The sequence below is a fragment of the Petromyzon marinus genome, chromosome 37, assembly GCF_048934315.1.
Source record: "Petromyzon marinus isolate PM22_M1 ecotype Great Lakes invasive population chromosome 37, UKy_Petmar_22M1.pri1.0, whole genome shotgun sequence".
Classification (NCBI taxonomy): domain Eukaryota; kingdom Metazoa; phylum Chordata; class Hyperoartia; order Petromyzontiformes; family Petromyzontidae; genus Petromyzon; species Petromyzon marinus.
In genome coordinates, this window is record NC_133703.1 from 17,330,030 (window position 1) to 17,357,098 (window position 27,069).

Consider the following 27,069-nt stretch of genomic DNA (forward strand, 5'->3'; position numbering starts at 1 on the left):
GTATTTGTAGTGACGGAGGAGGCTCGTGAAGGACGCTGCTACTGTGCAGTTGGGGGCACAGTAGTGGGGAGGCACAGCTGGTGAATTTGCTAGTGATAGTAAGTCACTAAATAAGTAACTAAAAATCAGTTACATCTAGCGCCGTTCACACAAAGCCTCACAGCGCTGTACATCTCAAGAAAGTCAACCCACGGCACCTGCTGGGTCTGTCCCGTGACCTCCTCCTGCCAGCGAGCATCGGACGCTTCACGTGGCCTCAACGTACACCGAGCCTGGCACAGGCGCTCTGGTGAGGTCACCGCCGTTGAGTGTTCGGACGGCCGGTGGTGTTGTTGTACCGCGCGAGTGTGTGCGTGTCGTGTGTGTGTGTCGTTGTGTGTGTGTGTCGTTGTGAGTGTGTCATTGTGTGTGTGTCGTTGTGAGTGTGTGTTATTGTGAGTGTGTGTGTGTGTTATTGTGTGAGTGTGTGTCGTTGTGAGTGTGTGTCGTTGTGAGTGTGTCATTGTGAGTGTCATTTTGTGTGTGTGCCGTTGTGAGTGTGTGTTGTTATTGTGAGTTTGTGTGTCATTGAGTGTGTTATTGTGAGCGATAGTGTAGCGGTTAGCGCGCTGCACTATGAACCTGGCGACCCGGGTTCGATTCCCGCTCACGGCCAACACCAGTGACGATTATCTGAACCGGTCCCGGGCCTCCCCTAGGTCGACTCAGCCTCAAATGAGTACCTGGTACGGTGTGCAAACATTGCCACTAGGGAGACAAAGGCGGTCGGGCATGGTGCTGGCCACCCACCCCCTCGTGTACCGTTCCGGCCTTCATAGGTGCTCGCTAACAGCACTTGCCCCTACAGTCTGTTAAGGCTTTACGGGGGATCTGTATCTTTATTGTGAGTGTTGTCCGGCAAAACAACCCCCTACCTCCTCGCGGTGCCGGACGGGCAACTCTGTCGTGGACAGTGTTGTGGGGGGAGGTCCAATTCCGATTGGCTCCTCCTCTCATGGCGTCTGTGACCCCCACAGGGGCTAAACGGGGGCTCTGGACGGGTGCGAGGGGCTGGTAACCCCTCCACCTTCAAAAATTTACCACTAAACCACGCCTGAAATATTTAACTAATAAGCTTGTGCCGGAGGCCCCGAGGGGACAGGCGTCTATGACGTCTCCTGGCCAAACCCCAATTGGCGGAGCCAGGAGATTGAATCTCTACCCTCGGGGATCCTCCAGAAACAACGAAAAGCCACTCCGTGTGGCCAAGTGGAATGTTCGAACGCTCACTGCGGAGGAGAGGCTGCCACTCCTCTGTCAGGAGCTGGACCGGTACCCCCTGGACCTCTGTGGCATTCAGGAGGTCCGGTGGACCGGTTCTGGCTCCTGCCACCATGAGGGGTGGACAGTCCTCTACTCGGGGCAGCAGACTGCCACACAACAGGGTGTGGCTCTTCTTATGAACAAAAGAATGAAGGGGGCGTGGGAGCGTGGCGGTGAGGTGTGGGAAGCTGTAAGCCCCAGGCTACTTTGGGCTCGCCTTCCCATCAATCGGAGGCGAGGAGTGGTGGTTGTGATTACTTATGCCCCCATTGAAGAAGAACATCCGTGGAGGGATGCAGGCAAAGCCGATGAGTCAGATGCCTTCTATGACCTCCTGTCACAGGTGCTGGCTAAAGTGGCCCCTCGAGATAGAGTCATCTTGTTGGGTGACTTCAATGCCCGAGTGGGTCATGATGCTGGCACCTGGTCTGGAGTGATTGGAGGGCATGGGCCAGATCAGCTCAATAACAACGGTAGGAGGCTGCTAGATTTTTGTGCAGCCCATGGGCTTGTAATTACCAACACGCTGTTCCGGCATCAGCGCATCCACACAACATCATGGATGCATGCCGGGTCCAAGCAAGAACATCTGCTGGACTACATAGTGACGGACCAGCGGATGCGAGCCCATGTCCTTGACATCAGGACCTACCGTGGAGATTATCTGCCCTCTGACCATCGACTTGTCATCTGTAAGATGCGCCTGCCATTCTTCCGCTCCGGTGGTGGGTGTACACCCAGGACCATATTCCAGCCTAAAGTGGCCTGGTCTCAGTTATCTGATGAAAGTTGCAAGCGAGAATTTCATCATCGCCTGCGGCTGGGGTTGGCATCGTCCACCACTCCTCCTAATGTCGAGGGTAAATGGGCGAGGTTTAGGACTGTCACTCATGCAGCTGCATTGGCTGCTTTGGGTACGCAGTCCAGACCTCCCCAGAGAACCTGGCTGACAGAGGAGGTGTTCAGGATAGTTGAGAAAAAGCGACAGGCCCACTGTCATCGGCTACAGAATCCCACGTCAGAGAATGCGGAGGCTTACCGCAGCCTTCGCTCGGAGGTTCGGAGAGCCGTGAGGCGCTGCAAGGATGGGTGGTGGTCGCGGGTTACTGAGGAGATGGAGTCTGCCTCAGTGACCCGCGATCACAAATCTCTATTTAACTCCATCAAAAAAGTAACCTGCAGTGCCACACCTATTACCATAATTAGGGGAAAAAACGGTGATCCATTCTCCGACCCCCAGGAACAGGTTTGCAGATTTGCTGAGCATTTCTGTGAGGTCCTGGGGGAGGGAAAATCCCGCAGCCAGGAAAACATCGTGGCACAAAGTGAGGATGACCCTGCTGAGGCTGCGGTGCCTCAAATATTAGAAGAAGTCACCCCCTGTGAGTGGCTGGCTGAAGTGCCATCTGTTGAGGAAGTACTGAAGGCGATCCAGAGTCTGAGACCAGGAAAGGCAGCGGGCAGAGATGATCTCCCAAGCGAAATGCTGAGGGAGGGTGGCGTTTGTGCACAGACTGCCCTATATAACATCATAACAACAGTCTGGACCACTGGACGGTTTCCGCAGGATTGGAAGGATGCCCTGGTGGTCCCCCTCTTTAAGAAGGGGGACCGCACAGACTGTAACAACTACAGGGGCATCTCACTCCTCAGTGTGCCGGGAAAGGTCCTGGCAAGGATTATTCAACATCGCCTTGCCAGGCACGCTGAGGAGAGGCTTGCGGAGCCCCAATGCGGTTTCAGGAAAGGGCGGTCCTGCACAGATGCCATGTTTTCTGTCCGTCTGCTACAGCAAAGGTGTAGGGATTCCAGCAAGACCTACATCTCTGCTTTATTGACCTGGTCAAGGCCTATGATACCATCAGTAGGCCTGGGCTCTGGGTTGTTCGTGCTTTTGGAGTACCTGACCCTCTGCTCACGATCATTAAGAACCTTCATGATGGTGAGCGGGCCCGGGTAAAACTACGTGGCCGGGAGTCAGAGCCATTCCCTGTACACCTTGGGGTGCGACAGGGATGTCCTCTCGCTCCCACATTATTTAACATCTATTTTGACCACGTAGTTCGTGAAGCCTTCAATAGCTGTACCAGGGGAATCTCCATATGGTACAGATATAATGGGAGGCTGATCGATGCCCGGGTGCGGTCAAGGGATGGCTCCCTATTGCTCAACCACGTTATGTATGCCGATGATTTGGTAATAGCTGCTCATTCAGAGGAGGAGTTGGAGATGCTGCTGCTGAGACTGGAGCGTGCCACTAAGAGATGGGGCCTTACCATCAGCCCCACCAAAACTAAGCACCTATCTGGGTATTTTGTACCATCGGACACTCCACCCCCACAACTCCTTATCGGTGATGGGGCAGTAGTGGAGAGAGTGGAGAGTTTCCCATACCTGGGCAGTGTGCTTATGACCGGCTCCAGTTTAACAGCAGAGGTCTCACTCCGAATCAGTTGAGTGGCAATATCTTTTCATCGGTTGCGTAACGTTGTGTGGACGCTGCCGGGTCTGTCGCTCCGCACTAAGCTTCAGGTCTTCTCGGCCACGGCCATTCCCTCCCTTCTCTAGGCTTGCGAAACGTGGACCCCCCTAATGGAACATCTTCGCCGGTTAGAAACATTTAGGCTGGCCTGCCTACGATCCATCCTGGGTTTAACCAGGCTGGATTGTGTGAGGAGCTCACAAATCCTTGAAAGATCTGGGCAAGGTCCCATCGGTGAGCTCCTCCGGCAGGCAAGGCTGCGTTGGCTGGGTCATGTAGCCCGCATGCCCAGCCACCGGATGCCGAGACAGCTTTTGTTCGGCCGGATCGAGGGGGCTAAACGGGCGCAGCACGGACTAGAGAAGAGATGGAGTGATGTGGTACAGTAGGACGTGGAGCTGAGTGGACTTGCCGATGACTGGTACCAGCGGTGTCAAGATCAGCCTCTGTGGAGGAGGCTCGTGAAGGACGCTACTGGGCAGTCGGAGGCAGTCGCCCTCCAACAACAACGGAGGGCGGAGGATCGACGCTCACAACAACGAGCGGAGCGCCGGGTGGCGAAAGCACAGCAAGTTGGCACAGTAGGGGGCACAGGTGGTGCATCAGCCAGCCATCTCAGCCATCTCAATCAGTCGACCCGTGGCACCTGGGTCTGCCTCGTTACCTCCTGCCAGCGGGCGTTCGACACTTCACGTGGCCTCAAGGTGCACATAGCCTGGCACAAGCGTCGTGGTGACGTCACCGCCACTTCGTGGCGAATGGCGGTTGTTGTTGTTATTGTGGGTGTGTATGTTGTGGGGGCTAATGCCCCCCCCCAACTCCCCATTATGTGGGGGCCGATCCCCCCCCTCCCTCACCACGAGCGGGGGGGGGCTCCCCTTCTAATTGGTGGGGGATGATGCCCTCCCCCCCACCCGCCATTGGGGGGGGTCACTCACCTCCTTCCCCTCCTCACGTGGGGGGGGGGTGGCATTTGCCCCCCCCCGTCCCCTTCGCGTTTGTGTCGCTCGTGTCCCCCCACCCCATCGATCGGGTGACCCCCCCCCCCGTCCCAGGGTCCTCTCGGGCCGACATAGCCAGCGGCTGGCCGGCACCGCCTAGGGGCTGATTACGCGCGTGCCTTTCCCCCCACTGATGCGTCCTAACCGCGTGGATTACGTTATTGTTTGGCTCGCCGCTGTGTGGGGTTTAATTAATAATTTCCACCAAGCCGTTGTGTCAACTAGGCGAACGCTCCCGCGGGGTCCGGATATTAATAAATTAATCGGCGCTCGCGCGGCCCCCCCACCCACCCACTCACGCGTGTCTCACCGTTAACACTGCGGTGCACGCACAGACACACGTGACACTCGCGTGTGTCTCACCGTTAACACTGCGGTGCACGCACAGACACTAGTGACACTCACGTGTGTCTCACCGTTAACACCGCGGTGCACGCACAGACACTAGTGACACTCACGTGTGTCTCACCGTTAACACTGCGGTGCACGCACAGACACTAGTGACACTCACGTGTGTCTCACCGTTAACACTGCGGTGCACGCACAGACACACGTGACACTCACGTGTGTCTCACCGTTAACACTGCGGTGCACGCACAGACACTAGTGACACTCACGTGTGTCTCACAGCTAACACTGTGGTGCACGCACAGACACACGTGACACTCACGTGTGTCTCACCGTTAACACCGCGGTGCGCGTATAGACACACGTGACACTCACTCACGTGTCTCACCGTTAACACTGTGGTGCACACACAGACACTAATGACACTCGCGTGTGTCTCACTGTTAACACCGCGGTGCACGCACAGACACACGTGACACTCACGTGTGTCTCACCGTTAACACTGCGGTGCGCGCACAGACACGCGCCGGCGCGGGCCACCGTTGATATTATAACATGCGCGCGCGTCACACCCACACTGATTTATAGTCACCCACACACCGTCGTACGCCAATCGCTGTCCCACCGCTCTTCACACGCACGCACGCACCACGCGTCACAACGTCAGTCTGTGCCTAACCTCCTATCACCTGGCCGTCGCAGAGTGCGTCTATCCTCCAAGCTCGAGCTGACTGCGAGCTGGGCTGAATTGGCCCCCCTCCCCGTACCTACTCACCTCTTCAGCTGCACGACGGGGCGCTGGGGAAGATGCTCGCCTTGGAGACTTTTTCTGGCCGATCGTTTCCAGCTCCACCCTGCATGCGTTGCACGGACGCTGAGGACGGCTGGTTTCTCCCACCGCTCCAGAAGAATTCTGATCCAATTTTCCCTCCTGTCCCCCTTATGTCCCCAAAGCCCCTTAATCCCCGGGTCATATGACGTCATCCTGCGCATCCAATCGAATCCTCTTTTCGGCCGTTTTGAGCGCTCTTGTCATTGGGGGGGGGGGGGGGGGGGGGTCGCGTCATCCCCCCCCTTCCCATTGTCTCTGTGCCTGCGTTCCTCGCCGTTGACTCACCGATAATCCTCTCGCTCCCTCCAACTTACATCAGCTCTTGTCTGCCTCGGGGCTTTTCCCTCCCACCCCACTGTTTACCCTGCCGCTGGGTATAGGCTGAAGGTCCCGTCCCCATGCTTCATCGCGGCAGGCCTGTAAAGCTCTATGCCCCCCTTTTTGGGGGGGGCGCCATGCAATCTGGTCTGGGGGGCTCAGCCAAATTCCTGGTCCGGGGAAACCGTGGAACGTCCCTGCTAGTGGGGTCCTCGGGTGAAAACCCATCGTACCACGTGATCCCTCCTCGAGACCCTTCGGGGGTGCATGTGAGTGTTTAGTGGGGCGTGCGTGCGTGGGGGGGGGGGGTGCGAGGAGAGGGTAGCGCCGGCCGAGCTGCTCCGCTGGGGTGGCACCACAGTGTGTGTCATTGTGAGTGTGTGTGTATCATTGTGTGTGTGTGTGTGTCATTGTGTGTGTGTCATTGTGTGAGTGTGTGTGTCATTGTGTGTGTGTCATTGTGTGAGTGTGTGTGTGTCATTGTGAGTGTGTGTGTATCATTGTGTGAGTGTGTGTGTCATTGTGTGTGTGTCATTGTGTGAGTGTGTGTGTCATTGTGTGAGTGTGTGTGTCATTGTGAGTGTGTGTGTCATTGTGAGTGTGTCATTGTGAGTGTGTGTGTCATTGTGAGTGTGTCATTGTGAGTGTGTTATTGTGAGTGTGTGTGTGTCATTGTGTGAGTGTGTGTGTGTCATTGTGAGTGTTTGTATCATTGTGTGTGTGTCATTGTGAGTGTGTGTGTCATTGTGAGTGTGTGTGTCATTGTGTGAGTGTGTGTGTCATTGTGTGTGTGTGTCATTGTGTGAGTGTGTGTGTATCATTGTGTGAGTGTGTCATTGTGAGTGTGTGTCATTGTGAGTGTGTGTCATTGTGAGTGTGTGTCATTGTGAGTGTGTGTGTATCATTGTGAGTGTGTTATTAAGAGTGTGTGTGTATCATTGTGTGAGTGTGTGTGTCATTGTGAGTGTGTGTGTCATTGTGAGTGTGTTATTGTGAGTGTGTGTGTCATTGTGAGTGTGTTATTGTGAGTGTGTGTGTATCATTGTGTGAGTGTGTGTGTTATTGTGAGTGTGTGTGTATCATTGTGTGAGTGTGTGTGTCATTGTGAGTGTGTGTGTCATTGTGAGTGTGTGTGTCATTGTGAGTGTGTTATTGTGAGTGTGTGTGTATCATTGTGTGAGTGTGTGTATCATTGTGAGTGTGTGTGTCATTGTGTGTGTGTCATTGTGTGAGTGTGTGTGCCATTGTGAGTGTGTGTGTGTCATTGTATGAGTGTGTGTGTCATTGTGAGTGTGGGTGTCATTGTGAGTGTGTGTGTCATTGTGTGTGTGTCATTGTGTGAGTGTGTGTGTATCATTGTGTGAGTGTGTGTGCCATTGTGAGTGTGTGTGTCATTGTGAGTGTGTGTGTCATTGTGTGTGTGTCATTGTGTGTGTGTCATTGTGTGAGTGTGTGTGTATCATTGTGTGAGTGTGTGTGTCATTGTGAGTCTGTGTGTCATTGTGTGTGTGTCATTGTGAGTGTGTGTGTCATTGTGTGTGTGTCATTGTGTGTGTGTCATTGTGTGTGTGTCATTGTGTGAGTGTGTGTGTCATTGTGAGTGTGTGTGTGTTATTGTGAGTATGTTATTGTGAGCGTGTTATTGTGAGTGTGTCATTGTGTGTGTGTCATTGTGAGTGTGTGTGTCATTGTGTGTGTCATTGTGAGTGTGTTATTGTGAGTGTGTGTGTATCATTGTGTGAGTGTCTGTCATTGTGAGTGTGTGTGTCATTGTGAGTGTGTGTGTCATTGTGAGTGTGTTATTGTGAGTGTGTGTATCATTGTGTGAGTTTGTGTGTTATTGTGAGTGTGTATCATTGTGTGAGTTTGTGTGTTATTGTGAGTGTGTGTGTGTGTATCATTGTGTGAGTGTGTGTGTCATTGTGAGTGTCATTGTAAGTGTGTTTTTGTGAGTGTGTGTGTCATTGTGAGTGTGTGTGTCATTGTCAGTGTGTTATTGTGAATGTGTGTGTGTCATTGTGAGTGTGTGTGTCATTGTGTGTGTGTCATTGTGAGTGTGTTATTGTGAGTGTGTCATTGTGTGAGTGTGTGTGTGTGTCACTGTGAGTGTGTGTGTCATTGTGAGTGTTGTGTGTCATTGTGGGTGTGTTATTGTGAGTGTGTTATTGTGAGTGTGTTATTGTGAGTGTGTCATTGTGTCGTTGTGAGTGTGTTATTGTAACTGTGTGTGTGTGTGTCATTGTGAGTGTGTGTGTGTCATTATGAGTGTGTGTGTGTCATTGTGAATGTGAATGTGGGGAGCGGTAGTGTAGCGGTTAGCGCACTGCGCTCTGAACCCGGCGACCCGAGTTCGATTCCCGCTCACGATTTTCTGAACCGGTCCTGGGCCTCCCCTAGGTCGACTTAGCCTGAAATGAGTACCTGGTGCGGTGTGTAAACATCGCCACTGGGGAGACAAAGGCGGTCGGGCGTGGTGCTGGCCACCCACCCCCTCGTATACCGTTCCGGCCTTCATAGGTGCTCGCTAACAGCACTTGCCCCTACAGTCTGTTACGGCTATACGGGGGATCTTTGTTTATCTTTGTGTCATTGTCAGTGTGCCATTGTGAGTGTGTTATTGTGAGTGTGTGTGTATCATTGTGTGAGTGTGTGTGTGTCATTGTAAGTGTGTGTGTCATTGTGAGTGTGTTATTGTGAGTGTGTGTGTATCATTGTGTGAGTGTGTATCATTGTAAGTGTGCGTGTCATTGTGAGTGTATTATTGTGAGTGTGTGTGTCATTGTGAGTGTGTCATTGTCAGTGTGTTATTGTGAGTGTGTGTGTATCATTGTGTGAGTGTGTGTGCGTGTGTGTGCGTGTATGCCTGTGTGTGTGCCTGTGTGCGTGTGTGTGCCTGTGTGAGTGTGTGTGTGTCATTGTAAGTGCGTGTGTCATTGTGAGTGTGTTATTGTGAGTGTGAGTGTGTTATTGTGAGTGTGAGTGTGTTATTGTGAGTGTGTATTGTGAGTGTGTCATTGTGAGTGTGTTATTGTGAGTGTGTGTGTATCATTGTGTGAGTGTGTGTGTCATTGTAAGTGTGTGTGTCATTGTGAGTGTGTTATTGTGAGTGTGTCGTTGTGAGTGTGTGTGTATCATTGTGTGTGTGTGTCATTGTGAGTGTGGGTGTGTGTTATTGCGAGTGTGTGTGTATCATTGTGTGAGTGAGTGTGTGTGTCGTTGTAAGTGTGCGTGTCATTGTGAGTGTGTCATTGTGAGTGTGAGTGTGTTATTGCGAGTGTGTGTGTATCATTGTGTGAGTGTGTGTGTGTCATTGTAAGTGTGCGTGTCATTGTGAGTGTGTTATTGTGAGTATGAGTGTGTTATTGTGAGTGTGTGTGTGTCGTTGTGAGTGTGTGTGTGTCATTGTGCCCATGTGCGTCGCGGGTCTGATTACGAGAAACCTTGCGACACGGAACAAGCGCTTTCGGGAGACGAAGGGGGGGGGGGGGTTGGTGGGGGGAAGTGTGGGGGGGGGGGTTAGTGGGGGGAAGTGTGGGGGGGGGTTACTGTTGGGGGCAGGGACTGTGGCAGGGGAAGACTGAGGCGCGCTTGTGACAGGAGGGAGCTGTCGTGCCTGAAGGTAGCGTGGGGGTAGGGTTAGGGGAGGGGGGTAGGGTTAGGGGAGGGGGGTAGGGTTAGGGGATGGGGGTAGTGTTCAGGGGAAGGGGGTAGGGTTAGGGGAGGGGGGTAGTGTTCAGGGGAAGGGGGTAGGGGTAGGGGAGGGGGTAGTGCTCAGGGGAAGGGGGTAGTGTTCAGGGGAGGGGGTAGGGTTAGGGGAGGGGGTAGGGTTAGGGGAGGGGGGTAGTGTTCAGGGGAAGGGGGTAGGGTTAGGGGAGGGGGGTAGTGTTCAGGGGAAGGGGGTAGGGTTAGGGGAGGGGGGTAATGTTTAGAGGAAGGGGTAGGGTTAGGGGAGGGGGGTAGTGTTCAGGGGAAGGGGGTAGGGTTAGGGGGTAGTGTTAAGGGGAAGGGGTAGGGTTAGGGGAGGGGGGTAGTGTTTAGGGGAAGGGGTGGGATTAGAGGAAAGGGTGGAGCGAGGGGGTAGCGATAGGATCGGGGTACCTTCACACCCGCAGCTTGTTAGGAGTGGGGTCAAGGCCGTAGCCATGGAGTCAACATTGCGGGGGACCAAATCTTCTAGGGGGTCTGGGGGTGTGTCTCCCCCCCCCTAGAAAAAAAATCAAATTTGAAAGCGAATTTCCTGACTAAAATATTTAAAATTTCACTAACACATAGGATGGACTTTTAATATATTTTTTACAATAATGTCTAATAGTGAATTGTATTTACATTGCTCTGTGTTTTTCTTTTTTTACCTTTTCTTGTTTCATGTTATGTAATAGCAGAGATTCGGGATTGATAAAGTACAACCATAACCACAATCATATCAACAGAAAACTATTTTATAGAAATATATTGGGGGGGTGATGTGTCCCCCCCCAACATTTATTATAATTACGGCATTGGTGTGCAGTGCTCGTGATAGGGGTAGAGTCAGGGGTAGAGAGAGAGAGTCAGGGGGGTAGAGAGAGAGTCAGGGGGGTAGAGAGTCAGGGGGGTAGAGGGATAGTCAGGAGGGTAGAGAGAGAGTCCGGGGGGTAGAGGGGGAGTCAGGGGGGTAGAGAGTGAGGGGGGTAGAGGGATAGTCATGGGGGTAGAGAGAGAGTCAGGGGGGTAGAGAGAGAATCAGGGGTAGAGAGAGAATCAGGGGTAGAGAGTCAGGGGGGTAGAGAGAGAGAGTCAGGGGTAGAGAGAGTCAGGGGGGTAGAGAGAGTCAGGGGGGTAGAGAGTCAGGGGGGTAGAGGGAGATTCAGGGGAATAGAGAGAGTCAGGGGGGTAGAGGGGGAGTCAGGGGGGTAGAGAGAGTCAGGGGGGTAGAGGGGGAGTCAGGGGTCGTGGTTGAGGCGCTTTGCCCGTCGCGGCCGCCAGGCGGCGCTGCTCCCCCGCCCGCGGGACGGGGGAGCGCCGTGGCTGTATCTGTCAGCCACGTTACGTGGCCTCAATGTGCACCTAGCCTGGCACAAGCGCCGCGGGGACGTCACCACTTTCTGGAGAATTGCGGCTTTTGTCGTGTGTGTGTGTGGCGGTTAGTGCGCTGCGCTTTGCCCCGGGTTCGACTTACGGCCAACGCCAATGACCATCATCTGAACCGGTTATGGGGCTCGCCTAGGTAGATTCAGCCTCAAATGAGTACCTGGTGCGGGGTGTGTAAACATCGCCACTGGGGAGACAAAGGCGGCCGGCCGGGCGTGGTCCTGGCCACCCACTCCCTCGTGTGCCGTGTCGTTCCGGCCTTCATTCGGTACAAGCTCACAGCAGATGCCCCAGCAGTCTACTAATGCTACTCGGGTGGGGGGGGGGGTGTCTTTGTGCGTCTGTGAGTGGCCAGGACTTGCCCCAGCGGCCTGTGTAGGCTACACGGGAGATCTTTGTCTTTGTAAGCATCCCACTCACTCATCTGCCCCCCCCCCACCACCCCCCTCAACAACGGCACTCACATTCCGCCCGCTCAACCCTCGGCTGAATTAAAGCGATTTTATTTAAAATTACGGAGACATTAATGACACAAACATTCACAATCTCCAGCCCTGTATAAAAATATATACGCGACGCAGCTACAGGGGGGGGGGGGTGGCGGGGGTGATTCACCCCCCGATGAGGGGTATGGGTGAGGCTTGAGGCGGTGGGCCTTGGGAAAGAGGGGGCGAGGGGGGGGTGCAGGGACCCCCCTGGAACTCAGGGGGATCCTCTCGGGATCTCCACTGGCAGCTGGGGACCCACAGGGGTCCTGAATACGAATTCTCGATCCGTGCCCAGAATTCCCGAGTCCTTCGATCCGAGGAGTCCTTGATCCAGATTTCGCGTCCGATTCTTGTAAATTCGAGCCGCGCGATTCTGAGTCCGTGGATTCCAGTCGTCTCTCCACTCCACTCCGCGATCCTCACGCTGGACTTGGGCCCGAGATCCTCATCCCGGATCTGAAACCCTCGATCCGATTTCTCAATTCGGGGTTCAACCGATCCCCTGAGCGGAGTTCACCCGGGTCCCTCAACGCGCTCCACTTACGCGGCTGGCCCCCTGCTCGCAGGGGTTCACCCCTCACGCCGGGGAGGGGGGTTGAGGGGGGGCACGTGTGGGGGGAGGGGGGGTCCCTGCGACCCTTTAGTCGTCAGGCAAGACTCCCCTGCGCGCCGCGCGCAGCATCTGCCGGATGTCGGAGCGGCCCCGGGGCAGGAGGTCCTCGGGGAGGTCGCCGCCTTCGGACAGCGCCACGGGGGACGCGCCCTGCCGGAGAAGATGTCTACGTAGTGGGGGGGGGGGGGTAAGGGGGGCACAAATGAGGAGGTGTAAGTGGGGAGTGAGGAGGTGCAGGTGGGGAGTGAGGAGGTGCAGGTGGGGAGTGAGGAGGTGTAGGTGGGGAGTGAGGAGGTGCAGGTGGGGAGTGAGAAAGTGCAGGTGGGGAGTGAGGAGGTGTAGGTGGGGAGTGAGGAGGTGCAGATGGGGAGTGAGGAGGTGTAGGTGGGGAGTGAGGAGGTGTAAGTGGGGCGTTATGATGATGATGATGATGGAGCGGCTGTTGGCTCCACGACTTGGGGCAGCACCAGGGAGACTTCTCGTCCACACCACTGATGATTATTAGATTACTGATAACGTGGTGGTGTTGTTGCTGCTGTTGATGATGATGATGTCGAAGGTGACAACGATACTGGTGCTTATACCGATGGTGTCCGATGGACATTCCCCGTTCCCATGACGGGAGCCCACGACGGTCTCCCCGATTTGCGCGAGGGCTTCCGCGCCTACCTGATGACGGCCGTGTGGCCCTGCGAGCAGGCAAGGTGCAGGGCCGTGACCCCCCCCTCGGTGCGCAGCTCCATCCGTGCCCCCCCTCGCAGGAGCGCCTCCACCACCTCCACGTGGCCACGCAGAGACGCCTCGTGCAGCGCCGCCATGCCTGCGTACACGTGGGGTTGTCACGAGCGGGGGGGGGGGGGTCACCCGCGTGTCGCTCACTCTCTCGCGTCCGCGTGTACGAATTGTATAAAGGCAGAGACCACCCCCCCCGTATAGCCTTGAACAGACCGCTCGCTGGGGCAAGTGCTGTCAGCGAGCAACCTGTGAAGGTCGTCACGGCACACGAGGGGGTGGGTGGCCAGCACCACGCCCGGCCGCCTTTGTCTCCCCAGCGCCGATGCTTACGAGCCGCACCAGGCTACTCACGTGAGTCTGAGTCGACCCAGGGGAGGCCCGAGACCTGCTTCAGATATCAGTCACCGATGTTGGCCGTGAACTCGGGTCTTTGCCGGGTATCGTCGCGTAGTGCGCTAACCGCCGCGCCACCGCTCCCCCTACGAACCCGCAATGCAGGCGCGCTCAGGCGGAGGACTTAGCGACCGTGGCCAGCGAGAGCGGTTTCTGCACTGCGCTTTAACCTTCGCGAGGCGAGCGTGAGTGGATGGCCACTCTTAATGATGCTCTGCAAGAGGGCTAGAGAGCTGGGCCCAATTGCGTTCTAAGTCGGTTATAGGAGCGCTATGAAGAAGGGCAAGTTCCCAAAACGTCACCTATTGCAGGTGTCCCTCTCTTCATTTCGGGCTCGCGTTGTGCCATTTCGCGCATATGCGGCTTGACCTAGTTCCACACAAAATCCGCTACACTATGCGGTTTGAATTCACTCCACATGCGGCTATGCGATCGGACGTGGGACAATTTAGTGCGTAGCGTGTGCGTACCGTGGGTGTGCTGTGCGCGCAGTTAGTCTGTAATGTGCGCGCACTCGGCAGGCGCTGTCACGTGCGGTCCATCGTGGCTGCGCGCTCTAGTCTACGCGATTTCGCTTTGTGCGCCCTCGTAACGCATCGACCGCGTATGTTTCACGTTGAGGCCACGGACAGGTTGAATGTGCCGGGTTTGAATTATGATGATGTTCTGTAAAGTTTCGAACTAAGACAGGGCACCGCATCGCGCGCTTTCAGATACGCTTTTGCGGCCGTCTGGAACGCTCTTCCTTCCGATGTCAGGAAGCCACTGGAGCTATCCACTTTTAAATCAACTAGGATGGAAAAATGAATTTATTTAGCACTGCTTTTTGTGTTTAAGTTTGATGCCCTTTCCCCGCAACTCGGATAAGCACGATCGGCTACGTACGGTGCGAAAGAAGTTCAGCATACACTCACACATGCGAACTCGCCAGAGCTGAGTGAGCGGCGTCAATTCTAAGGAAGCTGCTATCGAATATTTGTTTTGCCAGCTTCCACTGGGAGCCTGGGTTCGAATCCGGTTTCTATTCTCCCCTTGCGCACGGCACCAGCAGCAGCAGCATGATATTCAGAGCCCTCTGCCAATGCCGAGGTCTGCTGCTGGTCATAACGAGAGGGCTTCAGCACAGAGAGAGAGAGGGATAGAAGAGTTGATGTCGTTTTTTTGCTGATCCTCCTCCGTTGAAGGAGCGCAGATCACAGTGGCTTTACCCTGCGGTTCATAGTTTTGGTTGCATGGCCACAAGCGCACAGTGATTTGTCTTTATTCTAACTCCGTGTATCTCTGTGTATCTCGAGGAGCCTTCACGCATCCCTCTGTGCCTCTATGGGCTCATTATGCGGTCCGTAGTTTGTGTTGCATGGCCACAGTCGCATCGCTGCGGCTCGTGCGCTTAATTTTCCATCTGTAAAAGAGATGGGCGCATGGGTCTGGGGTGGTGACAACGTTCCGATTCGGTTGACGGCCTTAGCCCGGCCAACCAATGACTACACAACGAAGACCCCCCCCCTATCCACCACGTGCCCGCATGGCTTCTCGCTGATGGGGCATCTCGCAAACTCGTACGCGCAAAGATGCTCCGTGGTGCAGTGGTGTCGCCTGGGTTTCGTGAGTGAGAAACTACAAAGATGATTACGTCACGATCAGATGCTTGATATCATCATCAGCAACAGCAGCAGCAGCCATGGCAAATCCACTGCTGGATGAAGGCCTCCCCAAGTCGCCGCTAAATGTGTAAATGGTATAAGTTAGAGTTGTGGTTTAGTCGTGTGGCGTAAAAAAATTTTGACTTAAAACTTTCGTGACAGCAGGAATTCATATTCTTTGGTTCTTTCGGTAAAGTCACGTAGATAGAAAAATAACAATAAAAATAAAGTGAATACAAATAATAAAAATAATAATTTTAAAATCTAATTAAATCAACGACGTTTCGATCGCAACACAAGCGGTGTTGCGATCGAAAAGTCGTGGTTTGTTTTTTGTATTCACTTTATTTTTGTGTGTGTGGATTAGTCGCTTTGGATGGATTTTAGATGCGTGTATGTATTGATGATGGTTATGATAGCGGCGATGATGGTGGCGGCGGTGATGATGATGCTGTTGTCGTGTATTCAGCAGTGATCGCGAGGTAGTTTCCCGTCTCGCTAACGGGGGAACTTGCGATCTTCGCACTTAAATTTAGCAGCGCCTCAATGACGTCTGCCGCTCCTGATTTAGAGCCGCGGTGCCGCTGCCTCAGACCGGTTCTGCAGCCGCGTCCCCGACACGAGACGCGGTTGTCGCTCTGCGTTAGAGGCACACGGAGAGCCGAGAACGCTGATGATGATGGTTCTAGAGGCGTGGCTCTGCGTTAGAGGCACACGGAGAGCCGAGAACGCTGATGATGGTTCTAGAGGCGAGGCTCTGCGTTAGAGCCACACGGAGAGCCGAGAACGCTGATGATGGTTCTAGAGGCGAGGCTCTGCGTTAGAGGCACACGGAGAGCCGAGAACGCTGATGATGGATCTAAACGCGAGGCTCGGGCACACGAGGCGTGGTTTCTGCCGGGCGAGGAGAGGCGCCTACCGGACGTGTTGATGGTGTCGAGGGAGAGCTCCCCGCCCTTGACGAAGGCCTCCACCTGCTCCACGTCTCCCTGCCTCACGCTGTCAAGGAACTCCACGTCGGCCGTGAATCGCACGCTCTTGAGCGGCGCGGGGGAGTCGGCGCGCTCGGGGCCGCACGAGGAGGCGACCGAGCCGCGGCGAGAACCGGTCCCCTTGGTCTTCTTCCTGCCCCCCGGGGAATTGGGTCCCGAGTCCCCCCCGCGACTCAGGAACGAGAAGCGCGCGCCGTAGTCCCCGATGACGTGGTACTGCCGCACGCCCAGGTAGAGCGCCATCTCACCTGCCGATAATGATGATGAGAACTGTGACTGCTGATGCACTTGATCCTCTCGCTTCTACAGCGGCTGCTGCTGCTGCTGATGATGTTACTGCTGATTAGGATGACTCTGCAGATAATGATTCTGCCGCTGCTGCTCCCACTGCCTTGGGTTGCTGCAGCACGCTGATAATTGCGCTGCTGTTTGTGATTGATGTCCCTGCTGATGCTGATGGTCCTGCTGATGACACTGCCGATCCTTGTGTTGCCGCTGCTCTTTCTGTTCCCGCAGCCGCCGCCGCCGCCGCTGCTGCTGCGGGAATTGACTCCGACGAATTTTTTTTTGTTTTTATAAAAAATAAAATTCCGAGCAGAGTAACAAAAACAACAAATCACAAAAGCGTCGCTCCGAGAGCACGTCGAGTCGCTCTTCGCTCTCCTCTCGTCTCCTCTGCACGATCCTCGCTGCCCCGCACCCCCTAGCTCCCCTCTCCCGGGCAGGCGGGGTCAGATCCCCTACTTATAGGGGGGCCAGAACGGGGGGAGGGGGAGGGAAGTGGGGGGAGGGAGATGGGGGGGAGGGAGGTGGGGGGAGGGCGGCACGAACTCCACGCCGATGATGGAGCGAGAGGAGCGCGAACGCCGCGGGGGGTCCGGAGGGGAGGGGAGGAGAGGGGAGGGGTTGAGGGTGGTGAGCTCGTGGGGTGAGTACGAGTGGTGGGAGGGTGTTGTGGGGGAGAGGTTCGTCGTCAATAAAGCTGTGAATGTGGTTTCGTGGGGTGAGCGCGGTCAGGGTGAGTGAGGGTGAGCGCTGTGAGGATGAGCACGGTGAGCTCGCCATGCCCAGAAGACACCGCACGCCCAAGCGGCTTCTGTTGTTCGGCCGGATAGAGGGGAGCTTAAACGGACACGGCACGGGGCTGGAGAAGGGGCGCAGCTGATGCGGTGCAGGAGGATGCGGAGCCGAGTGGACTTGCCGATGACTGTGGAGGAGAGGCTCGTGAAGGAAGCTACTAGGGGAGTTGGAGGCAGTCGCCCTCCAGCAACAGCGGAGGGCAGAGGAGCGAGAGCTCACAGCAACGAGCGCTCGGGCGGAAAGAAAAAACATTCAACCCGCAGCAAGTTTGTGCAGTGGGGAGCGGGGCCGGTGCATCTACCGGCCATCTCGGTCAGTCAAACCCATGGCACCTGGGTCCGTTCCGTGACCTCCTGCCAGGGGGCCTTCGACACTTCACGTGGCCTCAAAGTGCACCTAGCATGGCACGAGCGCCGTCGAGACGTCACCGCCACGTGGTGGTAGTGGTGGTGGTGGTGAACGGCGGTTGTTGTTGTTGGTGAGTGTGATCCATTTCATCATCATCATCATCATGCGCGCAGATGTATTTTAATATCACGTGACGCAATGTTAATATAAATAAATTGAACCCTATCCACAACCCCTATCACCACCCCGAATGCTACGACTAACAGTACACCTATCGCTAGCCCGAGCACTACCGTAATCCTCCTAACACTGAACGTTACCCCCCCCCGTAACACGAACACTACCCCTATCCCCCCAGCGTGGACAAAATTCCAAGTTTGTACATTGCCACCATCAATGCTGTCGTGGCCAGGCTAGGTGCTGCACTTTGAGAGATGCTAGGAGCCCCTCCGCTGAGACCCAGGGGGTCCGGGGTTCGTGTTGACTGCGTTCCTCGCTCAATTTAGCGGCTGTAGGCGGGGATGAGGGATGTCGGCGGGGGGGGGGGGGGGCGAGGGGGGTCGTGGGTCCCACCCCCAAGAGCTTTGTTTTAAGTTATTCTGTTCCAATAATAATCATGAATAATCATCCTCGCGCTCTTTGTGTACTCAAGAAAGCCACACGGAGTCTCGACACTCATTCCCGGGTGGGTGCGGCCCCACCGGGATGGGTGGCCTCATGAGAGTTTGGTGTCTCGGGGGGGGGGGCACACCCACGTGGCAGTCGAACACGTCGTAGGCCTTCGCGACCAATATTATCCATATTCTTGGTTCTTTCGGTAAAGTCACGTAGATAGATAATAAGAAATAAAATAACATTTAAATGAAAAATAAATTCTCAAATAAAAGCAAAAATAACCCACGACGTTTCGATCGCGACAGAGGCGGTCTTCATCAGGCGGAGACCGTTTGTGTTGCGATCAAAAACGTCGGTGGGGGGGGGGGTCATGGAGGTCATGCACACCGCACCTCCGATTAGCACGGTTGGCAACGTACGACGGTGCGAAAGAAATTCAACGTACATAAACCAAGCCAACCCCCCCCCCCCGGCCCCCACGCAGTCCACTGGTTTGCTTCGATCGCCTGGCACGGCACTGGATGCAATAAGCGGGGGGGGGGGGGGGTCGGGCAAGGTTCTTAAATCCCTCCGTTCGCCCCACCTGGCAGCACGAATGAATGAATGCGAGGACCATCGCAGTCGTCGGTCCGCTGGGCAAGCTCGTGGGCAGTGGACTAAAAAGTATGGGAGGGATGGGGTGGAACATTCGTCACCAAAACTCAACTGCATCGCCGACGTTCGCAAGTTTCTTACCGACGCTCCAAGCGATTGCCGGCTCACCCGACAACCAGAACACTCAACCCAGGCTCCACCAGCTCGACCCAACACCCCACCCCGAGCAGCCTTGGCACTGCTGGTGCGAGAGCTGCGGGCGAGCGTCTCCTACGAGCCGGCGTGTTTGCTCGATGGTGGTGCGGCCAGCGGCAACGCCCGGCCGCCTTCGTCTCCCCGGTGGCCGACGTCTCGTAAAACTCATTCACGACAGAATCGACTCGAGTTGGTGTGGGGGTGCCCAGCGCCAGCTGTGACTTCACTTTTGCCGTGAAGCCAGGGATCGAACTCGGGTGGGCCGGCTTTGCAGTGCAGCGCGATGCCAAGAGTCCATCGAGACAATGCGCGCTTTTTTTTGTTGCTGCAAAAGGGAGACCTGAGCTTCGGGAATCTGTGTTCAGTTCAACAATGAAATGGTTGCAAAGCCTTGGGGAGGGTCGTGGGTTTTAGCTCTGCAACTGAAGCGATGACGGTGGGCGCGATGGCTTCTTTGCGCGCGGAGCTCCGATCCTGGACCTCTCCCGTCTCCTTTTCACGGCGAAGCTCTCGACACGATGGTGATTTTATAAATGCGATTCGTACCCGTGTATCGATAGTTCAATATTACAGGTCCCATTTTTTTATTTACCGTGTTTTATCTTGATGTGGTCTGGGACCGTTTTGGTTGTTTTTGCTGCCTTGCCCAAAAGTAGATAAATAATCGGACTTACATAATTTACTTTAATAGTGACTAGCTCACCCTTTTCTCTATTTTGCACTCCTAGCGTTGTTTTTTGTTTTCCGTTTTAAGTTGCTGACCAACCCCCCCATACTGGACATCTGTGAAAAAGAGTCGTAACTAATCGGATTCCTCCAGTCTAAATAAAGATTCTGACTCGCTTACAAGAGCAACAGCGTTCAGCTCGGCCGACTGTTTGCATAAACCAAATCCCCGTTCATTCAAACCATCGGGCATCTTTCTCCTCTAGGCCAGGCCAGACGAGGCCCTCGCGTGTCTCCCCCGAGGCTTGGTCAGTGAAGGCAGAGACCCAACAGACGTTGGAGTAGGGACGAACAGCCCAACAATGGCTTTTTCTGCACTGCCCTGTGGCACAACACCACGTGCCCTCACAGCAGCCACACCTGTGTGTGGCGCCACCGCACCTGTGTGTGTGTGTGGGGCCACCGCACCTGTGTGGGGCCACCGCACCTGTGTGGGGCCACCGCACCTGTGTGTGGGGCCACCACACCTGTGTGTGTGGGGCCACCACACCTGTGTGTGGGGCCAGTCCAGGCTCAATCAGACTTCGCTTCCGAGACCCGACGAGGTCTGGTCCGGTGCGTCGTGGACGATTTGGCAATAAACCGCGAGATAAAACCACCACTGTGGAACACAAACCACGTGATCAGTGACACCAAGCGATATGTAAAACTGGGAGAAACACAGTCACGTGAAATCAAACCCTGGCAATTGAAACCCCGGCGAGAAAGCACGAGAAGCGGGACGCGTGATGTCGTAGTTGCTGTTCCCTTTTATTTGCATCGCGAACAGCGACCCCCACCCCAACCCCCCCACGCTCCCTACAACGACGTAACCCGCCTCAAGTTACTGCCATGTACACGCGCACGGGTACACACGGGCCAATGTGGCGCGCACACACACACAGACGCACCTGGTACAAAGACAGGGACACGTACAGACACACACACGTGTGTACAAGCACGGAGGTACAGTCACAAACAAGCGCAAAGACACACCCTCACACATCCCTGAACACACCTGGACAAACGGCACAGCCAGAATGAACACACAACACCCGCAACCTAGTCAGAAAGTTTCTGCGCTGTTACAAAGTTTACAAGAGAGGCGCAGTGAGCGAGGGGGCAGCACGGGGAGACGGGGTAAGCGAGTTTTATATTAGTCCAACTTGTTAAATTAGCAGCCAAACGCTGCCTCCATGTAGGCCCGCGTCTTCCCCGCACCTCATCCTCCGGGGTGGAGCAGATATGGAGCTGCGTGGAGCATTCCACTCCGCAGTAATTTGTTTTTATGTGGCACCAAACAACGCCTGGAGGGCCTAGAGAAGGGCTCCACTACGATCCATCAGCAGGGTCAGCAGCCGATCGTGTGGAACACCGCGCACGTTAAACTTTCACTCGATTGTAAGGGAAAGCAGAGAGATGTTTACAAAATATGAAGCACGCGGCGTTTCACTCAACCAGCCACAGGCAGTGGCAACCACAGAGGCCAAGGGATTGAAAGCTCGAGGGGATTGAGGGATTGTTAAATCGAAAAGAATCGGTGGGAATGCCCAGGGAGGCCGCGGATTGGGATACGGGCACCAGACGTGGCCCACACTTCGTAGAGCGTTCACATTTTTACATTTAATCATAAAAAATATAATTACCTGGTGGAAGGCATACCCCAAAACAGACCCCGCAGAAAATCAGTACAAATAAAAAAAGAGACTCGGATTTCTTCCTCTCTTAAAGCAGACGGGATAGGGCGCCGAGGCTTTTCCGCGAGCTCTAGACACTCTGCGTCCACACGCCCAATCCGTGGAATTAATTTACAAGGAGGCATCTCCGACGCCACGCGGGGAAACACGTGGTGGGCACAGGGGCCAGACCGTGGCTTGGCGACGCGTCTTGCCAGCCCAGCGGGGGAAAAGCAACGGAGAGACCCGACACCAGGTCGACGGCGTCACGGGGGACGGTGGTGGTGGCGACCATTCCCAGGCACTAAGGGCCTAGGCTGGACAGGTTGAAGCACAGCACAGTAAGAGAGGGGTGTGGGTTTTGCATTTGACATCCATGGCCTAACATTTACATACACACGACGGGGTGGTTCATTACAAAATGGGGGGCCCCGTGGGGGCCTACAGCTCGTCCTTTTTAATGGTGTCCTCTGCTTCCACGTCGTCACTGTCGTCTTCCACCTCCTCCAGATCCTCCAGCTCCTGGGTTAAGGGGGGGTTAAGGGGCATAGGAAGGTCATTGTCAGTGGCATTCGACGCCCGTTCAACAGCACTGTTGACCAGTCCTAAGATTTAATTGAATTATTTTTACATATTCGCCAACTTCACCCCCACCCCGATTGTGCTATCGGTGTCAAGAGATGAGATGAAGAATCCATTCCAAACTTCACGTTACAGAACGGCCCATGGAGTCGGACATCGCAGAACTAATTCTGAGATCTACAGCAATTTAAGGCCCAGGCACAAGCCACATATGGACACAGACAGGCACGTGCACACACGATCCCCCATGTAAACCACATACATGCCATTGGAGCAAGTGCTATTCGTGAGTAGCACCTATGAAGGCGGGCACGGAATGTGAGGGTCTGGTGTGGTCAGCACCACGCCTGACCCATGTCTGCCGATGTTTACACACCGCACAAGCGATTTGATAAACACCGAGTCGACTCCATACAAGCACATACGCGAGCGCACATGCTCAGGAATGGGTTCGTGTTGTCACACGCACAAGGAATGGCCCCACGCGCCCCACTCGCCAGGGCCCCCCCCCCTCCTTTCACCTATCCCCCCATATCCCAATATCCCCACTTCCCCCCCAGTTCGTGCTCCTCGCCAGGCCCCTCCCCCAACTCCCTCCACCTGGCCCCCACGCACCAACCATCCCTGCGCCGCATGGGGCGGTAGGAGCGCGTGGCAGCGTCAATGCTTCCAGCCGCCCCTCTCCGTGTTTGCCAGCCGTTCAAGTGGTAATCACAGGGGGACCCCCCCCCCCCATTGTAGACGCACGACCCTCCTTGTCATTACCACCGTCTGCTCTAACCCTCACGGCCTACGCTGCTGCCGCAGGTCGTTGGGGTTAACCGACCGTACGTCAGCGCGCTGGTCAGTTCGGGTTGGAGCATAGTGCGGTTCAACTGAATTTCCCTGCACTGTGTGGCCAGCACCACGCCTCTTGTCACCCCCCAGCGCTGACCTGGGGAAGAACCAAGACCGGTGCCGATATTCGCCAACTTATCGTTGGCTATGGCTAGGAGTTACAATAATGTTTCCAGATTCCCAACGGTTTTGAAATTTAACCTTTTTAAATTAGGGCCCTGTAATAATACAAAAAACATTCTATGTACAGTCCTTGGTAAATTTCAATAACGTGACAATTTTCAGGGTCTCAAGAGGTAGTATGTATGCAGAACTTCTTCCGCACCATACGTAGCCAACCGTGCTAATTGGAGGTGGCGGGGGGGGGGACCGCCTCCATTCTCTTGAAGCCATCACCGAGCCAGTTTCTGCAATGGAGTAATTTGCAGCTAATTTTTCATCATTGGGGATGTTTTGGCCAATACCAATTACATTGTGTGTGTTTTTTTTTTTCATCTATGCACGGGCACCCATGCAGAATAGGAGAACAGACAAACTCCACGCAGAAAAGTGCCCTAGTTGGGAATTGAACCCAGGCCCTTTCTTGCTACGGGGCGCGCAGGTGTTCCCACCGCGCCACCCTGCCGCCCGTGGGTCGTGGGTCGTGAGTCGGGGGTCCACTCACGTCCTCGCCGGCGCCACCCTCGCCTCCGCTCTCCAGGAATTTGATGAAGGCGTCCAGCGTCCGCTCGCCGTTATAGTCTACGACCTGTGGGAGAGGTACACGCACACATGCACGTAAATACAATGGTAAAGGTCCCCCCCGTATAGCCTGGATAGACTGTAGGAGCAAGTACCGTTAACGGAGTAGCACCTATGAAGGCCGATGCGACACACAATGGGGGTGGGGGTGGCTAACACCACGCCCGGCCGCTTTCGTCTCCCGAGTGGCGATCTTAACACACCGCGCCAGGTACTCATTTTAGGCAGAGTCGACATAGGGGAGTACCAGGACCGGTTCAGATAATCGTCACACGTGTCCACCACAAGCGGGAATTGAACCCACGTGCTACCGCTAACTCACACGCACACAAGCACTCACAGAGACGATCCCCGCCTGTCTGGTGACACTCATCCTTACAAGGACACCGCGGTCAAGCGGTGTTTGCGAGCGCCCAGTAAAAAACCGGTGCGGCGTGGCCCGGACGGGGACGCACCTTGCGGCCGGCGGCGGCGGGGAAGAACTTGAGCGTGGGGAAGCTGTGCACTTTGATGCCGTCCACCTCGTTGGCGGTGGAGTCCATCTTGGCGATGACCACGCTGTCGTCCTCCTTGAACTTGTCGCCCAGCTCGTCCCAGATCGGCACCAGCTGTTTGCAGTGGCCGCACCACGGGGCGTCTGTGGGCAACAGCACATGCCGTGTCGCTCAGCAGGGTTCCAACTCGATCACCCCAACTCGGGGGGGGCTCCATCCATAACACCTCTCTCTCTCTCAGGAAGACCTGACTTGGTGCCCAGGCCTGTAACTAACTCGCCACCCCATCAATCCCATTAATTATAATAAGAATGTCGATTTATATAGTATCTCAATGCTATAAGCAACTCTAAATGTTGTACAGGATAAACTATATTAAATAATGTGGCGGCAACCTCAAACATCAGGGCAGCTTGCCAGTAACCTAGCACACATTACAGTAAAACGTAAAATGAAATTGGATTAATATTGGATATGAGATAAAAGCCAAGATTCACGATCTGACTGGGCATATAAAATACCCTGCTGTAAGGGTGAGCCAATTTAACGCACGGTTATGATCTGTCAACCTGCACGCTAAATCTAAAACACTCACAGACAAAAGGAGGATTTATTGTCACAAGATTGATGCTGCATCATTTGTAAACGTTGTTATTTTCCATCTTGTCCGGAGTGTTCAGCACTTCCGTGAGCCTCAACGTTTCTTGTGTGTCACGGCATTTGCCAACAAGTATCGATCCACCAATAGCTAAGATTATATTGTCTCGGTCACATGATTCGATAAGAGTATGGCGAACGTAGGAATCCACCAGACTCGTCGAATCGAAGCATTGTTACTCTCCTACCAGCCAGCGTACCGACTCGTCACCCTCTTTGGCCCTTACCCAGAAACGCACTCCACCCCTCACTACTGACCACAATCACCGCAAACTCTACCCTCCACTCCGAACCTGACGACACTAACCGGGCTGGCTGCACTATGGCTGAATATCACACTTGGCGCTGCGTCACTCACAATTTAAGATGAAATCGATCTCACTTTGCAGACAACTCTCGCACAGGAATTTGCGCCTGGCAGTGCCCAGCTGTCGGTAAAACCCACCAGCAGTGGTGGCCGCGGCGGCAACAGCGGCTCGAGCCAAACATGGCGCTGTCCGTCAGTGGCATGGTCACATGGCGAAGGGCTGGCTCTCACCGCACCACCCTTCACCCGCCCTTCCCCGGGTTCGCGCCGAGACGGGCGACGAAGCCTGGCCCCCGACGACAGCTGGCGCTGATGCCGTTCGGCGCAACTCTCGATCGACGGCAGGAGTCCCAATTTTACAAAGTAGGAGAACCTTGGGAACGGTCGCCAAAAGCGGCGTCGGAAACCAGAACCGCTCTGCTGGCGCAGCTGTGAGCAGCAGCCAACCGAGTGATGCAACGCGATGGTTGTTTGACGCATACTGACATCCTACACGCAAGGCCTGAGAAGATCGACCCCGTCCAGCTTTTTAAGATTTTTTTATAATTCACGGTGGCAATTTTACTCAATAATCGATTGCTTTTACTGTCATGTTTACTATCTCGTTTGTGTTGGTGCTTCTCGTTTTTCTTTGGTCTCGTTCATACAGCTTTGTTTGTTCTATTCAGCTCAAAGTGATACAAGCACATCCTTGGCATACGCTGTACATCTCCAGCATCATTGTAGAGCCAGACGCCACGTATTTACTCATTGCAGAGTGAATAAAACTACACTATTTTTATTTTACCAGGTAAGGCCCAAAACGTCCACCGAGCACCACTGGCCAAAACGCTATTTGTGTTGTGTGACATTTAGCGCTGTGGAGTATCATTACACATGCGTGTGACCTATTGGGGCATGCAGGGGTGTGCACAGGGGTGGGGGGGAGGAGGGGCAAGAGCAGGTATGTGCACATGGGGCACATTTAAGGGTGTTCAATTGGATCACCAAGCCACCCTACCCACTGCACCAACTTATCACCGCACTATGGGACTCCTGTGGTATCCTACCAGGTGCCACCCTAACCACTGTATCAACCTACCACCCCACTACGGGACCTCTCGTGATGTCCCACCACCATGCCGTGTGAGTGTGGGAGGTGGGGGAGGGGTCGCGTACAAAACTCGACGAACACGTTCTTGCTCTCGTCGAAGGCGATCTGCTCGAAGTTCTTTCCCACGAGCACCTTGACGGAGTTCTTATCCCAGTCCTCGGGGATGTCTTCACTCATGAGGTGCGCCTGGGTGGGGGTAGTAGGGAGGGGATTGTGCGGTGGGGGTGAGGCGTTTCGTTAGAGACGGCTCAAGCTGACACACCACGCCCTCCCTCCCCCGCGCCCAACCAACAGTGGACAGTTAGGTGTGGAAGACGGTGTGAAGAGGAGCGTGTGACTTTTTAACACATAGGCTTTCGCGACCAATATTATTCATAACAAAGATTTTTGGGTTAGATCGCGTTATTTATAAATGTGTCGTAACCCTCCACCACCCAACACGGCCAATCAGTAAAAAAGTGTCACGTTGACAAAAGACAATTAGTTCACTACTCTAGCCCACCGGTGTGTTGAAGAGTGAATCCACAACATTTACAGTTTGAATACGACGTTTCGCTGGTAATTACATCCAGCATCATCGGGCAATTCGCAATTCGCCAGAATTCGCAATTCACCAGAATTGCCCGATGATGCTGGATGTAATTACCAGCGAAACGTCGTATTCAAACTGTAAATGTTGTGGATTCACTCTTCAACACACCGGTGGGCTAAAGTAGTGAACTAATTGTCTTTTGTCAACGTGACACTTTTTTGCTGATTGGCCCTGTCGGGTGGTGGAGGGTTACGACACATTTATAAATAACGCGATCTAACCCAGAAACCTTTATTATGAACAGGGTGTGACTGTTCAACACCCTTCCCTCACAGCAGCAAACCCAACCCCACCCGACCCAGCAGCTCAACTCAGCAATACCGCTGTCAAAATTCC

General features: G+C 54.6%; 2 protein-coding genes and 1 long non-coding RNA gene across 3 annotated transcripts in view; 1 reads left to right on the plus strand and 2 right to left on the minus strand.

Annotated features, from left to right (window-relative positions):
* Nucleotides 1-24,227, plus strand: LOC142930184 (uncharacterized). The gene is made up of 2 exons (XR_012946243.1): nucleotides 1-289; nucleotides 23,451-24,227. It is a non-coding gene; the product is annotated as an uncharacterized LOC142930184 (long non-coding RNA).
* Nucleotides 11,841-16,969, minus strand: PPP1R27 (protein phosphatase 1 regulatory subunit 27). The gene is made up of 3 exons (XM_032967230.2): nucleotides 16,145-16,969; nucleotides 13,124-13,274; nucleotides 11,841-12,620 (listed from the first exon to the last, which is right to left on the minus strand). Exons 1-3 carry the CDS (start codon nucleotides 16,458-16,460, stop codon nucleotides 12,482-12,484), a joined length of 606 nt encoding a protein of 201 aa, XP_032823121.1. The 5' UTR covers nucleotides 16,461-16,969; the 3' UTR covers nucleotides 11,841-12,481.
* The window catches only part of LOC116949660 (protein disulfide-isomerase), a 26,103-nt gene continuing 19,540 nt past the window's right edge, over nucleotides 20,507-27,069 (minus strand). The window contains exons 8-11 of the mRNA XM_032967216.2: nucleotides 26,207-26,327; nucleotides 24,046-24,227; nucleotides 23,514-23,597; nucleotides 20,507-21,952 (exon numbers count right to left, since the gene is read on the minus strand). Coding sequence (XP_032823107.1) covers nucleotides 21,872-21,952; nucleotides 23,514-23,597; nucleotides 24,046-24,227; nucleotides 26,207-26,327 — 468 coding nt within the window. The 3' untranslated portion in view covers nucleotides 20,507-21,871. The remainder of the gene's footprint in view (nucleotides 21,953-23,513; nucleotides 23,598-24,045; nucleotides 24,228-26,206; nucleotides 26,328-27,069) is intronic.